The 16,082-nt window shown below is 35.7% G+C and overlaps 1 protein-coding gene and 1 non-coding gene across 2 annotated transcripts; both read right to left on the reverse strand.

Annotated features, from left to right (window-relative positions):
- Positions 1-488: 488 nt before the first annotated feature.
- On the reverse strand, positions 489-570 carry TRNAS-UGA (transfer RNA serine (anticodon UGA)). The gene has a single exon. It is a non-coding gene; the product is annotated as a tRNA-Ser (tRNA).
- A 198-nt stretch (positions 571-768) lies between these two features.
- LOC131625510 (uncharacterized) lies at positions 769-15,797 on the reverse strand. Its single transcript, XM_058896361.1, has 19 exons — positions 13,999-15,797; positions 12,965-13,168; positions 12,379-12,483; positions 12,106-12,171; positions 11,840-12,010; positions 11,485-11,559; positions 11,162-11,389; positions 11,001-11,067; positions 10,786-10,892; positions 10,652-10,708; positions 10,401-10,559; positions 2,876-2,971; positions 2,358-2,443; positions 2,194-2,260; positions 2,036-2,102; positions 1,777-1,928; positions 1,292-1,383; positions 1,107-1,173; positions 769-1,041 (listed from the first exon to the last, which is right to left on the reverse strand). Exons 1-19 carry the CDS (start codon positions 15,421-15,423, stop codon positions 940-942), a joined length of 3,393 nt encoding a protein of 1,130 aa, XP_058752344.1. The 5' UTR covers positions 15,424-15,797; the 3' UTR covers positions 769-939.
- Positions 15,798-16,082: the final 285 nt, after the last annotated feature.

A 16,082-nucleotide genomic window follows, 5' to 3' on the forward strand; every position in this document is an offset into this window, starting at 1 on the left:
TGAAAAGGATAGTTTGTAGCCAGATTAAAAAGTAACCATCCGGTGAAATTTATAAGCAACAAAAATGCTTTAATTTTTTATCACTATTATAAGCAAAAGTTAATTATTAATAAATCATTTAATCATTTAATATTGTAATTTCTAATATACCCTTCTATTTCATTTTTCAACATTTCATTAAATTTCATAAAGAAGACATTATAGTAAATTTAATCAATATTTTTTAATAAATGCTAAAAAGAAATTAACTACACTTATTGAAAATAGTGTGTCAAAAGTCAAAGTTTGAATTAAAAAAAATTGATACTTTGACATTTTACATTATCAATGCATGGTAAATTAAACTCATACTTTTATAAGTTGAGTGAAAATCCACAAATGTGTTTAAATCCCTAATTCAATTGCTTTTGGATGATCTAACTCATCGTGCAGCGTGTTATATTGCATCCAAGTCACCGTTAAGAGAAAATACAAAAAAATATATAGTTCGTCAACAGCAGGGTTCGAACCTGCGCGGGCGAAGCCCAACAGATTTCAAGTCTGTCTCCTTAACCACTCGGACATATTGACGCTGTTGATAGCATTTTCATAAAACCAAATTTGAAGCAAAAACAGTATTTGAGGTTTTTGGCTGTTCCATCATTTCGTGGGAAGAAACAGAACGGAACATTGTTATATGAAGCCCACTATTACGGCAGTAGTGCAGTGTGTTCCTACATAACCTCATAACCTCAGGGTATCCTCAACAAAGTGTACTTGCAGAAAGGAAAAACATCTCTAAAACTGTAATTTATAACCTATTATTTACATTTGTATTATTTGTTGCGATTCAATTAGAAGACAATAAATCTTGCACCTTCCTGGCTATTGAATAAATCAACAAAGAAATTGAATCCTAATAATTAGAGAAATGTTATTGCTTGATGCTCTAAATAAACTTTAACATCCTATTTCAACTTCCACTCCACCATGTTGATCTATGAACTCAATCATCTGATTAATGGCTTCCTCAGTTCCCAAGCGGTCAGGTCCAGATAAAATCTATAAGAAAATACGTTAGGATAAATTCGTATCTCAGTGAAGTAAAGAAACTTGCTTTGACTTACTTCTTTTACGATGGAAATGATCTTGGGAAGATTCTCGTTATTAATTCCGAATAGGTATTCATCCGACCTGATCATTGCACGCAGTTTACAACTTTTGCTTAGCACAATATGTATATGTACCAAAGTATGAATATAGTGATAATTTGAATATAAAGCAAAAAGTGGTCATAAGAACAATTTAACACCTTTGTATTAGCTTAGAAAGCAGCCCGTGTGCATATCTTGCTTCGTTGAAATCATGCTTCAATGGTAAGAAGTTTAACCATTTTTGAATCGCCTGCTTAAAAATATTATGATTTAGGGGGAAAACAGATGGCAAGGCAAAGCTAGCACTTGCAGTAAACATTGCTGAAGTCATGTTGATAAAGTAATAAAAGGAAAACAAAAAGATAAATCTTGAGAAAAATTTCAGCTTATAAATTTTAATTTTGCAGTATAACTAGAAGCATAAGAGGAACTTCCGAAACCAATGTCCTGGTCCTGTATTACTGTCTTGCTTCTGAAGCATGAAAGAATAACAGTTGAAGCAGCTCTAACCAATTGTTATTTCTCATCTGAATAATCTTATTTTGATCATTATTTCCTCTCTTAAATAAACTTAAGTCATCAAAATTTGCAAATATCAATAGTAGAGAATTTATTTTCTATTGATATTTTGGAAGATTATTACCTTAGGGCCGATAAAGTCATGATGAAACTCAAAGATTTTTCCAAGAGCTGCAACTGCGGTATCGCATGGTATATTTACAACTCTGCCTTCATATAGTCCGCTAAGTGAAAGTCTTTTTTTACCCATGACAATGCATAGTCCTAAGATACCCTCTGCATAAAACCTTTTTGTTATATTCTAACAAAATTTGATATATGTAATCTGTGTGCGTTTAAATATATACTTTAGTACTTATAAGTTTAAGAGCTTAAGAAGTTACCACAAGCTGAGGCTTTAAATTGATCTCCTCCATACACAGCACAAATACCGATCGCCCGTGTAGCATGCTGGAATAATCGTTACCCAAAAACTAATGATCATGTTTTTTATATATAGATAAGTACAAACACTACATTAGTCACACATATTTCAAAATACCAGCTCCGAACAAGGATAGTTTCTCCTTATTGCAAAACAGGAGGCTAAAATATATCTGTCATGATACCTGTTCAAATAGCATACAGGAACAAGATCTATTATTAATATGTCCATTCATTATTGCTTTAACTTCAGATGAAAATTATAAAAGAAACTAGATTTACTGTGGCAATTTGTCTGGGAATAGTGGCAAGATAACGTTAAAAATGGAAATTGCAAAAGCTATCAGCCTATCGGAATTGTCATTGGCCTGCCAAAGATTACGAAGAAGCAATAATAAAATTGATGAGAAAAATAGCATGCAGAATACAATTTTTACTTAACATTATTCAGTAGAACTTGCGCCATTGATTATAACATCCGAGTGACTGTGGATTGGATCTAATTGATTTTGAATAGAAACGGTATGGGCTAGTTTTTTTTTTTTTAAAAAAAAGACTAATAAAAAATGAATATAAATTAATAAAAATAAAAATTAATCATTCATATCTCATATATAACCCCAAACATAGTTCAAATATAAATGGTACATTGAAAATAATCTTTTTTTACAGGAAGCTGAAAATATTCTTCTCTTGATCTAATATTACTCTTGTTTTGATATATGCAGGTTTATCTAGCACGATGATTATAACAAGCTTGTTTAAAAAATAATTGAGATGAGAAGAAATAATGAACATACCAAAAACACGGCAACATTTGACAAGAGGTCATCAACATGTGGCGTGAATCGATCTTTAAAGGTGTCAATTGTCGTCGTAATCAAGTGAACTACCCCCTGTGATGAGTAAAAAGTCTAATCATCATTCCTACTCAATAGATCCATAAATGAAAATGAAAATTTAGGAGTATAGCTAACAAAACTTTAGGGTATCAAAGAATCCTCTAAATAATTATAGATCGACTTGCACATATGGCCGTGCATATTTTCCTTATGAAAATCATGTGATAGGGTGATTAAACATGTAATAGTTAAAATATGTACAAAATGTGTTTACGCTGTATAAAACTTTTGTGATATCTAAACATTATTTAAACAATATCGAAGTAGTTTGTAAATATATTCAATGTTCTTAGCATATTCTTTTGTATTCCTTTGCCATTGTCATTAATATGCTCTTGATTGTATAGTGCCCTATATAACAGAATTCCTATGATGTGATACTACTCAAACACGCGGTTTCAGTGTATGCCTCTCATTAATGTGTAATTCAAAGTGATTTTCTCTATTTCCTTTTATATATCAGTTGGTTTCTATCAGAATTCCACTCTTAGCCTATAGCTGGCCATTCGGGGTTTCTACTCACATACCGAAGGACTGTGGAGAATCTCAATCGGGTAGGTATGAGAAGAACAATCCAAGAATTTGTGCAAGGCTGATTTGTGCAAGGTTGTGATGTGTGTCAGCGACCAAAATGTGCTGCATCGTCACCTAAGGGTTTGGTACAGTCCCTCCCAATTTCAGAGCGATTTTGAGACGATATATCTATGGATTTCATCAAGGGTCTTCCAAAGTCTAAAGGGTTTGAGGCCATCTTTGTGTGGATAGATTGTCAAAGTATGGTCACTATGAAAGTACTTGTTTATTGTCTTATTGGCATTCATGCTTGGCTAAAACATAGAAGCAGCTGCATGTCATACTGTGTACTCTTGCATATATTAATAAGTTCAAAACAGGTACTGAAGCAAGATGTTACAAGTAATGTCATGACATCAACCATGACATCGCGCCTGCAGAACTAAGGAAGAAAGGCTCAGTTTGGTTTTAAAGATACAAAGCCTTATGGAATCCTATGTGGCGCAGTTTTAAAGGTCAAAGAATCAAGTCAGAATATTGAAGAATCAAATCTGAAGATTGAAGATTCAACTGTTACTAATTTAGGAGATAAATTAGGTAACTTATGATTAAAAGACCTTGCTTGTAGCAGAAGAAATCTGCTGATTTGTAACAGCAAGGAGTGTTGTGATTTCAAGCCCAAGTCCAACTAGAATTAGGTTATATATAGGATTCTTTGTAACCTTGTAAACCTAACGATCATAATGTAGACATTAGGATTTGTTGTGTAAGTGAACCTCCCGAGTTGTGGGAAGGTCACCATTGTCCATCTCAAAGCCCGTAGGCAGGAGATGTGTTGTTATTCTCGAAACTGTTAAGTAAGAGAATTATTGTTCTCACTCTAAGCCATTAGGTATGAGTTGAGTATTGTTCTTGAAGGAAGCTTTTAAGCAACTTCAAGATAGTTCTAAGGTGGGAGTATTACGACTCTTAGTCTTAGGATAATTGTGCTGGAAGTGTAACTTCTATTTGAAGAATAACTGGTACAGTATTGATCTAGGAAGAGAGATGGTGATATCTCGTATCTAAGTGTGGTATCTTAGATAGAAGGATCATTGGGTAGTTATTAGGTATACTGTGGCAGTTGCCTGCAAACCTGAGGTTGTTTGTAAGAAAATAATACTACTGATAGTGGACTTCTCTCCTGGCTTGGTATGCCCCCAGATGTAGGTTGTTTGAACCGAACTGGGTGAACAATTCTGTGTGTTATTTACTTTCTGCTGTGTTAATTATACGATGTCACAACATCAGGGATGACATCCGGTATTCAATTGTTAAGCAGTCTGTAACAGAACCAGTTCAGAGGTGACTCTGCATAATTCAGCTATGCAATGTTTATAATGGTTCTGTAGTTTGTATGATCTCAGATTAATCATGGTCAGAAGATATTTTAAGAGATCAGTTGTAATACCCTGCATAATATATCTGCACAGCTAGATGTCTTAACATCGTGCTTGACATCTGAGACTGTCATACCAGAATTTCAATTGGTATCAGAGCGGGCATCCTGTCTGTTTCTGGATGAGATCTTTGGGAGATACTTTCTGGTTTTATGCAAGGTAGATGATGTAATCAACAGATAGAAGAGGAAGACAACAAGTGGCAGTTGGCTTTTCTCTTGTCTTGGATTAAATCACTCTTGGGCAGAAGGGTGATAAGATTGAAGACTCAAGAAGATGTGTGTGCTCTAAGCTGGTTGATTGTGTGTGCTGAATGTTTTTGATTGTGATACAACATTAATAAAGAACCATGAAGGGAGCATGAAGTCTGAGTACTGAGAAAGATTGTGTTCAATGAGGAATTGAACAGAGGGTGCGCTCTTGAAGACATGAAGATGCGTCTTATGTCTTCCATTCATCAAAGTACAAGGAAACATGTGTTGTCCTGGATAAGGGGAAAGTATTACTGTTGTTGTGCTGATTGTGTTTCCAACATGTTGTTTTTCTTGGTGGAAGGTGAGATTACCAAGGATGTGTGTGATGTCACACCTCATGTGATAACTTGCTCTGCTTAATCTGGAAGTGAAAGCAGACAAGGTACTGAAGCTTGAAGAGCAACACTATTGTCAAAAGTGGCAGCTTTGACTTAGTGTGGATTGGAATGGGCAGATTCCAATCTGGATGGCAGTAGTGTTCTAAACTACTTTCATGTTGAAGACTTCATATGACATGAAGAGAGTTACTTGATCTTAAAGTTGTAAGATCTTGGTAACTAGGTGTGTTTGACCGGTGCCAGGACCAGTTTGTTGTGTGAACATAGGGGTGTTCATATTGTTTGGTCCCTAGAAGAGAAGGATGGACCAAACTGTAGGTCTGCTAGACCAAATTGACCAGTAGATGTTGTCCAAGAAAGTAAAATTCAGAAGATTCAAGCGGGAGTGAATATTCTTGAATCGCCTTGTTCAACATTCAACACAGTAAAGACTATGATAAGGTAATATCTGTTACTATCTGATCATGAGTAGGTTTTTGGGTCTAGTATGTAGCTTGAAGATGAAGCAAGCTATTTGTTAGGGTGAAACCGTTGTTATGCCCTATGTGTGTTGCTTACTATTATAAGATGTGGAGTAAGCAATGTGTTTTCTGTTAAAATGAGACTGTTTTCCGCTGCTTAATCTATAGATCACAGTCTAAGGTATTTCAACAGAAAGTATTTTAAGAAGATTCCTACAGCCATAATTGAAGTGTCAAAGATACTTGAGTAATCTCTCAAGTCCACTCATTTTTGACATGGTTCATTATTGCTGATGAATGACTCTTGATCAAAGCCATTCATAAAATCTGCATGCGGTTTCCTGAAAGGAGGAATAAATGTCACACTAAAAGTTGTGACATCTGTGCTGGTATGCAGCTACCAGTTGAAGAACAGATGTTCTGGTGCTAAACAAATGTAGTGTGAGTACATATGTTTGGAACCTACTCCTGACCTGGAAGAGGAGACATCTGACTATGATTGATCAGGACACGATCAATTAGTAATTCTACAACAATGTTCATACATGTGGAAATTACTTATTTTGCTCAAAGTGCCATAACTGATTTATGAAGGTATACCTTTCTATCCCTTTATACAAATAAAATCAAGATGAGCTTATATCTGGTATTTTCTTCTGATCAAAGGAACCAGATGTATATTGTGATTCATTACCATAGAACAGTTGTTGGAACTGAATACTGTGTCTTATACATAGTGAAATATGGTTATGAGTTGTGAACCTCCTTATGTTATATTCATAGAAGGAAGTTATGTTGAAGAATCAAGGATGTCAGAAGGTCTGACTAACTCAGTGTCATGCCATCCTTAAAGTCTATTCCAGATATCTTTTGAGGGAATCTCCTCTTTAGGTATAGACTATGGCATCCACCATCTCTTAATCAGAGTGAGAGTCTGAAGTAGTATGTTGAGATGCTGGCTATTTTTTTTCTTGGTTATGCTGATAAAGAACTCTACTATCTCCACCAATCGGTTATGAACAAAGTTATTAGAGATGTTAATCATTCCAAGTTATCCTACTACAAGCTACAGTAAGTGGCAGACTGTATATTGTATAGCAAGTAACTAAGTATTCTAAATTTGGAAACTGTGGCAAGTCCAAGTGAAGGAAGCTTTAAGTTCAAAGATATCCTCTGTTTGTATAAGTGAGGGGGAGTAAAGGAGTTTGAAGATCAGCAATGACAAAGTTAATCTGCATTTAATCTTTATGAAAAGTCTATGACTAATCTCAAAAGCAGATAAACAATGTCGTATAAGATGTCAGGACATAACTCACAACATGTTTTATCCTTGAAACCAGCAAGGAACATTCATTGATTTATCAACTAAAAAATATGTTTTGATGGTGTGTATCACTTGTTCTGATATGGTGCATGATCCAACCATTGCACAAGTACACCTGAAGCAGAATTCTCAAATAAACATCTCTTGATCAAGACATTTGTTAAAATCTAGGTATGTTATGCATTATGCTCAGGTTTATTGAGTCCTTTGTTTTCGTTTTTACTTTCAGTTTCTGAGTCTCTTATAGTTATTATTATAAGTCTAGAGTTTAGGTTATGTTTATCAAATTGTGATAAACACAGGGATTAAGGGTAGTGTTCAGATTCTGTCAAATCTAAGGTCAATCTTTGCAGTTGTTTTGCATAAGATTTTGAGTCTTTTCTTTGTTTAGAGTCTTTAATTCTAGTCTGAATACATGTTGCTTCTTGTATTCTCTGTTGTTCAATATAGATGTGTTGTCTATTTTGAATATGTCTTGGGTGTCTATAGTCTTGAACATAGACTGTCTTGTGTTCTGAGTCATCCAACATAGAAAACTGGTTTTTCTATACTAGTAGATGGATGGGCCAAGTTATTGCATTGTCACAGTAAGTATCCTCTTCTGTTCCATAGAGGAAATAGAGTCGTTGAATGGAATTTTGAAGTCAAAAAGGGGGGATAGTCTATGTCCTATATTCAAAGAAATAAAGTGTGCTTCCCAATGTAACAGACCTGAAATGACAATGTCTGATCTGATGTCGGGACATTAAAGAATAGATTCTCCTGCGTGTAATGTCATTGGTTATTCATTGAAACTGTTCTTGTCTTTAGAAACAGTCAAAAGAGGCTGGGCGGTGGTCAGTGTGTAACAGAATTCCTGCCCTCAATAAGCGCTCCACTCTATTAAAAGCCTTGACTATCGTTACTTCCTATGATCCTCCTATGGCTATAAATAAGCATATCTGCAGCAGGCTTCAGTTATCAGATCACTCAAAGATGTGTTTCCTATGTGTTTGTGTTGGGTGTGTCCAGATTTGGTATTGTGATGGGTTCCTCTATCAAAATCTAATCAGTATATCACAGGGTGGGGAAATCATGGATCTGTACCAAAGATGTTACAGAAATAACAATTACATGCATCCTCGTGTTCTGCCTTTAAGAAGGAAGACTTTAGTTGTGATTTGTGTTCTGAGTTACAAGGGCTAGTTCTTGAAGAACTACAGTGGCAAGAATTTGTTCTCGTATCTTCTTCCTCATGTGCAGGGGGAGTTACAGGTTCTTCCACTGCATATTATGACATCGTGTTCATCCTTGTCATATTATGGCTAAAAAGGGGGAGAGAGGTTGATGCTGATTTTGCTACTGTCAAAAGAAACAAAGGAAGATCTGAAGACAGAAGTAGAATCAGACTGACGATGTTATGATGTGGTCCAACCTCTGAAACCTGAAGGCTGAAAGTTGAAGCAGCTGCTCTTGAGTTTTCTTCTTACTTGTTTTTATTTGTTTAAATGTATAGTATGTATAGTTTTAGCCACAATAAGACAAAGGGGGAGATTGAAAGTACTTGTTTATTGTCTTATTGGCATTCATGCTTGGCTAAAACATAGAAGCAGCTGCATGTCATACTGTGTACTCTTGCATATATTAATAAGTTCAAAACAGGTACTGAAGCAAGATGTTACAAGTAATGTCATGACATCAACCATGACATCGCGCCTGCAGAACTAAGGAAGAAAGGCTCAGTTTGGTTTTAAAGATACAAAGCCTTATGGAATCCTATGTGGCGCAGTTTTAAAGGTCAAAGAATCAAGTCAGAATATTGAAGAATCAAATCTGAAGATTGAAGATTCAACTGTTACTAATTTAGGAGATAAATTAGGTAACTTATGATTAAAAGACCTTGCTTGTAGCAGAAGAAATCTGCTGATTTGTAACAGCAAGGAGTGTTGTGATTTCAAGCCCAAGTCCAACTAGAATTAGGTTATATATAGGATTCTTTGTAACCTTGTAAACCTAACGATCATAATGTAGACATTAGGATTTGTTGTGTAAGTGAACCTCCCGAGTTGTGGGAAGGTCACCATTGTCCATCTCAAAGCCCGTAGGCAGGAGATGTGTTGTTATTCTCGAAACTGTTAAGTAAGAGAATTATTGTTCTCACTCTAAGCCATTAGGTATGAGTTGAGTATTGTTCTTGAAGGAAGCTTTTAAGCAACTTCAAGATAGTTCTAAGGTGGGAGTATTACGACTCTTAGTCTTAGGATAATTGTGCTGGAAGTGTAACTTCTATTTGAAGAATAACTGGTACAGTATTGATCTAGGAAGAGAGATGGTGATATCTCGTATCTAAGTGTGGTATCTTAGATAGAAGGATCATTGGGTAGTTATTAGGTATACTGTGGCAGTTGCCTGCAAACCTGAGGTTGTTTGTAAGAAAATAATACTACTGATAGTGGACTTCTCTCCTGGCTTGGTATGCCCCCAGATGTAGGTTGTTTGAACCGAACTGGGTGAACAATTCTGTGTGTTATTTACTTTCTGCTGTGTTAATTATACGATGTCACAACATCAGGGATGACATCCGGTATTCAATTGTTAAGCAGTCTGTAACAGAACCAGTTCAGAGGTGACTCTGCATAATTCAGCTATGCAATGTTTATAATGGTTCTGTAGTTTGTATGATCTCAGATTAATCATGGTCAGAAGATATTTTAAGAGATCAGTTGTAATACCCTGCATAATATATCTGCACAGCTAGATGTCTTAACATCGTGCTTGACATCTGAGACTGTCATACCAGAATTTCACACTACATTTCCCCGAAAATACCCTTTCACAGCTAGTGTTAAGGAGGTGGTGCGCCTTCATGGTATTCCACAGTCTAGTGTTAGTGATCGCAATTCATTGTTTGTTGGTTTATTTTGGAAATAATTGTTTCGTTTGCAAGGAACGGTGTTGACCATGAGTTCCAGAGACCGATGGTCAAACAGGGGCCATTTCATTTTTTTTTTCACAATTTCTTTCTAAAAAATATTAAATAAGAAAAGAGTTTAGCAAGTGGATTTGGCATAACACGTGTAAAGTATTCAAAAGCAAAAGAATTTAAAGATATGACCTGAATTCTATCTTCAGTTGGTAAAGATTCACATCTACCTTCCGAAGTCTCCACTTCTTGTGCTTTTGTTATTTCAATTTCAACTATCATTCTTATTGTATCCTCTATCTCGTCAGCAATAACCTTGATCAATTTATCATTGAAATATAAACTAGAGGTCTGCATCATGAACATGTGTTGCTTAAATGAAGAAAAAAAAAATATGATCCAAACATATCAGCAATATATATCTTTGCAGAATTGTTTTGTACCTGAATGCATCTGGCAAGTAACCTCCATACAATTGCATACAAAACCCTGTCAGTTTCCTGCATGTTTCATAATGGAAAGAAATAAGTCGATCCATTAACTCATATATTAAGAAGTAAGAGTGATAACCAAATACCTTCTTCAACACTTCAGTCAGGGATTGCACAATGAAGAAAGTCAAACCACTTTTAATATCAATATTCTTATCGCCTACTTTAAGTGAGAGTAACATGTTTGGAAGACCTAGAAATAGGAGATGAATTACTAAATCAAAAATAGCTCGAACCCAAATTTGAGTACATTTGTGAAACAAATTTGAACATAATCAAATTAATTTAAATTTTGCTTCACCTAAGACAGAAGCCTTGCGAATTGGAAAACTAGAACAACTGAGCAAGCGCGTAAACAATGCAGTGACCTACACATTTAAATAGATGTTTAATTAGCCGCATGTTTACTTTTTAGGTAGAAACCGCTACATAAACCACAAACATCAGATCTATTAAAACAACCTTGCCTATGTAGGGGAAAAAGCTTATAGATGACCGAACAGCACAATATGACAATGTATTACAAGCCCAAACTGTCATAGTTTCAACCAAACTCTTTTCATAATCATCCTTGAGCTTATTGACGGTTAAGGCCATATGGAGTTGAGCGGATCCAAGCAATATTGGCATAAGTTTATCTAAATATTTGTCAATACTCACTCTTGGGCATCGACAGATTTGATCCAGAGCCTGCACAATGTTTATAAAATTAGGAATGTAAACTTTCAACTAGCATAACTTTGTGTGTGTGTGTGGAGGAGGGGTTTAATTGATTTCAAATATACCTTTAAGATGAAACATTTTGTTAAGTATTCTGTACTGCTCAAGTTTTCTTCAAGTGATATTACAGATTCCATGACCTTGAAATGTTACAGGATCAATTAGCACAAAAATAAAGTGTTTCGTAAATATTTGACAGCCTTTGAGATATTTGTCACAAATTTAACCAAATTTCAAATAAGGTACAACATGACTATTCTTGAATGATCGCAAAAGTATTTGTATGACCTATAAACTAAATCTTTTATATCCCCCTTTTAATTTTGAATTTCTATTTATATTTCAGTTTAACCTTTGTTTTCAATGATACATTCTATATTATTTGAGTCAATTCAAAATAGAATTAGCAGAAATACTCACCTGAACAACTTCCTGCTCTTTGAAATGATCTGGCCCAACTTCCCTAACAAGATATATCATGCATTCTAGACATTTGGCAAAGAGCAAGAATCTAGATAAATTATCCCTATCAAACACAATGACTTTCAACCCTTCCAATGTTGTATTGTAATAATTTTGGCGAAAAGTTCCCTGTATGCAACAATTACAAATCAAATCACATTAGCATAATTATTGACAATAATCAAAATCTAAGCCATTCCTAGATTTCAGATATCAACATATACCGGCATTAAAACTGCAAATGATTTCAGGGTGTCAATAGCTTCGACCTGTAACTTCTGTTTTTCATGCTGAAAACTCAGAAAAAACCACTTAGCTTATTGTAAGTACATAAAACATAAGAAACCATAGAAAAATAATGGTTGAGACTACACCAATATGACTTGTAAATATGTACCAAAAATCGTATGGATTATGTACGGTAAGCAATGATTGCATATAAAACCACAATATGTGTGTAAATGAAAAGTTGATAGTGAAAATTGCAGACTATGTACCTTAAGAAGTGCAAGTAATGATGCTATAATTGACTCCCCAAAAGGTGATATTTCGTTTAAGCCACAATTTTTTACCAAGCAATGAATGGCAATAACAGCACATAACTGAAAAAAATAGTAAACAAAGGATATCATTTACAAAACAACTTAATAATTAAAGCTTCAATGTATACATAGAAAAACATAGGTGAAATCAGTTTCTAAGATAATTACTAGTATGTCTAAAATCTGAGGATAAATTTTGATGTATACATTTAAATATGAGTAAACTAATAACAATAACAAATGTTTCGGAAGAAAATGAAGCCCACAGTACAAATCATGATGTGGACTAGCTATTTGTGTGTGATTGTATGCAATATGAGAAGAGTCAATTAATTGTAACTTGTGAATTGAAATAATCGTTTAAGAATGGTGTGGAGTGAAAGTCCACACTCCACAGAGAAGCAGCGCTGGCACTAAAAGTTACCTGCATTGTTGGTAAGTTATGGTGTCCAAAGGTAAATAGAAACATAAAAATTGAATCAAAGAAAACAAGCAACTTTTTACCAACTGATGTCAAGCTGTAGCGTTAATATGTTTGTACCTGTACACGAGCACAAGAGTTACTTGTGATGATAGGAACTAGTTTAGCCAATAACTTCTTGTGATATTGGTCATGCATTAATAGTTCCTTATATTCACTCAAATACTCAATTGCTTTAATAGTAGCCCAGCGTACCCAGGGGTCCAGGTCATCCAGTGACTTAAGGACCAGTCTCGCAACTTGGTCAAAGTACTGTATCGTGTCCTGTGGTAGAAAAGGGAATAGAAAATCATGTATGAATGAAATTGTTAGATTCACAAATAACATGATCTGCACAAAATTGGCAAAAATAATAAATAACAAAAATCATTTTCTAGCATTGTGTGCACTCAGAAAAAACATGTAGCTGCATAATGGTCAGCTTTTCCCAAAAGAATGTATTGTGCAAGCGTTCTTTAGTAAATACCGTTCTAATGACATAAGTCATAACTATAAGTAACCAACAAAGAGTTACAAACTGAGTATCTGACATCTTGCAAAATCCATTAGATTTTAATTTGTTAAATGTTACTGCTTGATTAGTGAAAGTCCATACTCCATATGGAATGCAATTATTTAAACTCAGTGATGTCATTAAAATTTACGCTTGTGTAAGAGAAATCAAAATACAAATGCAAACTTCATCCACATAAAGTTACACACAATCATGCATCAGGACATGTCATACATATATCATATCATGACAAAGGTTTTTAAAAATTGGCTGCAACTGTACTTATGGCTGCGGTGTACTTTTTTTTCCATGTTCCTATAGCAACCTGCAATTTTTCTTGATATTTAAGATCGCGATGCAATATGACTGGAGACTTGATTCAAATCCTTGATCGCAATTTACCCTACCTCGCATGATAATAAAAATGAAGGGGGTAATACTTATCTAGAAACACATACACGCTTCTCAAAACCGATGTACTACATAGAACACGTAGAAAAATTACATGACATGACATGATTGTTCTTTCTATAAGGTAATGCATTACAAGAAAACACTTGAGAGTTCAAAGCTTATTCAATATCATATACTACATACGTACCCCTTTGATGTTTCTCTCTGCAATCCAACCAATGACAAGCATTGCTGCATGGCGAAGCCGCCAATCAATATCGGATGCATATTTTATTGTTATCGTCTCAATTGCTGTAGGCATAAACACACCATCATCCCCATCTAAAGAGAGTGAATTGAATAAAAAGCTCCCACGGTAAAAAGCATCTGTCATCCCAACGTTAACAAAATGCCTATAGTCCACATCATACCATAGAGGATCATCAACGACACGCGACAACATGTTCATAGCAACTACAAGGACCCTCTTCAATTCCTCATGAGAAAGACTCTTGATCACACTCGCCTCATAGAGCTCCTTGATAACATGAACCGCTAAAGACCCTAGTTCCTCGCTTGCATCTTCTATCTCGGCTACTCGAATCATGCACCAAAACACTTCACCATGTTTCCCCTTCAAGATAGTTCCATCGCCGGGTGTAAGTAAGTCCAACAAACTATCAATCCTGTTCATCAGAACCTCTTCTTCTCCGTGTTGATCGATGGTATTCAACAAAATCGGCAAGAGAGAATCAGGCACTTCTGTTCTCGGAAGATCCTTCAACGACGTTATCAACGAAATCGATGAATTGTATGCCAATGCCTTTAATTCCTCATCCATAGAGTAAACCAACTCTGAAATTCTCGAGAAGACAACATCGAAGTTCCCTAGATTCTGCCAGAACTCTCTGTCCACTGCAGTAACCGTTAACAACATAAGCCCTTTCTTTTTATTCAGTCTCGAATTTCCGGAAATGCAATCACAAACGTACTGGAAAAGCTCCTCCCAACCGCCGAGAGAAGATTGGTGCAACCTGTCAACGAGGAGGCCAATCGCTTTGCATAGCCAAAGAAACATATCTTCTACGGATTCCACCTTGAATGAATGAAGGATCGGGTTTTTGAGTTCGATCAGGATAGAGTAATTCAGGGGATTCTTTTCCCCTCTCTGGAGAATCTGAAGGAGGTAACCTAAGGCATCAATTTGCATTTGAAGCGGAGGGTGTTGTTGGAGGATGTTAACCAGCTTTAATGAGAATGCATTAGGGTAATGAAGTTCAAACGATGCAAAGATTATCGATAACAATTCTTTCTTGGTGTCGTCGACTTCTTGGATTGCTTCTTGAAGCGACGAGAGGTCGTTGGTTTCGAGGAACTTTGCTGCGTGCTCTTGGAGTTTGAAGCCGTGGATGAGTAATTCATCCTGGCCTTCTTCAATGAGCCTTCTCTTCAACACTCTTTCAGCCAAGTAATTGCGCTGTGGCAAGTTTATCTCCGGCTCAAATGGATTGCGCAGGGAAGATTCCGGCGTTTCAGGCAAGTAATTGCGCTGCGGCGACGTGTTTATCTCCGGCTCAGATGAATTTTGCAGGGAAGACTCATGTGTTGAAGCGGAGCTAGTTGGTGACCCCATTATTGTTGAGGAAGGTTGAAAGTTCAAATGCGGTTTTTGGAGGGAAAGTAACGGTCAGTTATATGGAATCTGTTATTCTGTTGTGGAAGTTATCCACGTCAGCGTATTTTCACATTGTAGACTCAATGTAATGGGTGGGCCTGAAGCCCAATACTCAGATCTGAAGCCCATGACAGTGAGATGGAATCTCTGTCTTCCGCTACTCTTGCGTCTCGCAATCTCTGGGTCTGTCGACGCCATGCTTCCGAAACCCTAGCTAGATATTTCGAGATTTAGATTGATTTCAGTATAAGCTCTCTTTTTATGGTGGGAGCTGATTTTAAGCTTTTTCAGTAGAGAATATGATGACGGAAATGAAGGGGCTAATATATAAAAGACTGTGACAGAGGAAATATCATGTAGTAAGAGCAATGTACAAGTTGGTCGCAACTTTATCGAAATTAGTCTCTGACTTTTCAAATTTGTAATTAGGCTAGTCATCTAATTAAGATTTGTACTATTTGCTAAAAAAAAAAGTTACATATGCCTAGTAGAAACTCTAAATTGGAAGGAATTGGATAATCTCTCTTTCAATTCTCTAGGTTTCTCTAACTTTTTTTTTTTATCTCTTTTAACATTAACTTTCTCTCACATCTTTTTTCCTCCAAAATAAATATGGT

This window comes from Vicia villosa, unplaced genomic scaffold (assembly GCF_029867415.1).
Source record: "Vicia villosa cultivar HV-30 ecotype Madison, WI unplaced genomic scaffold, Vvil1.0 ctg.000218F_1_1, whole genome shotgun sequence".
Taxonomy (NCBI): Eukaryota; Viridiplantae; Streptophyta; class Magnoliopsida; order Fabales; family Fabaceae; genus Vicia; species Vicia villosa.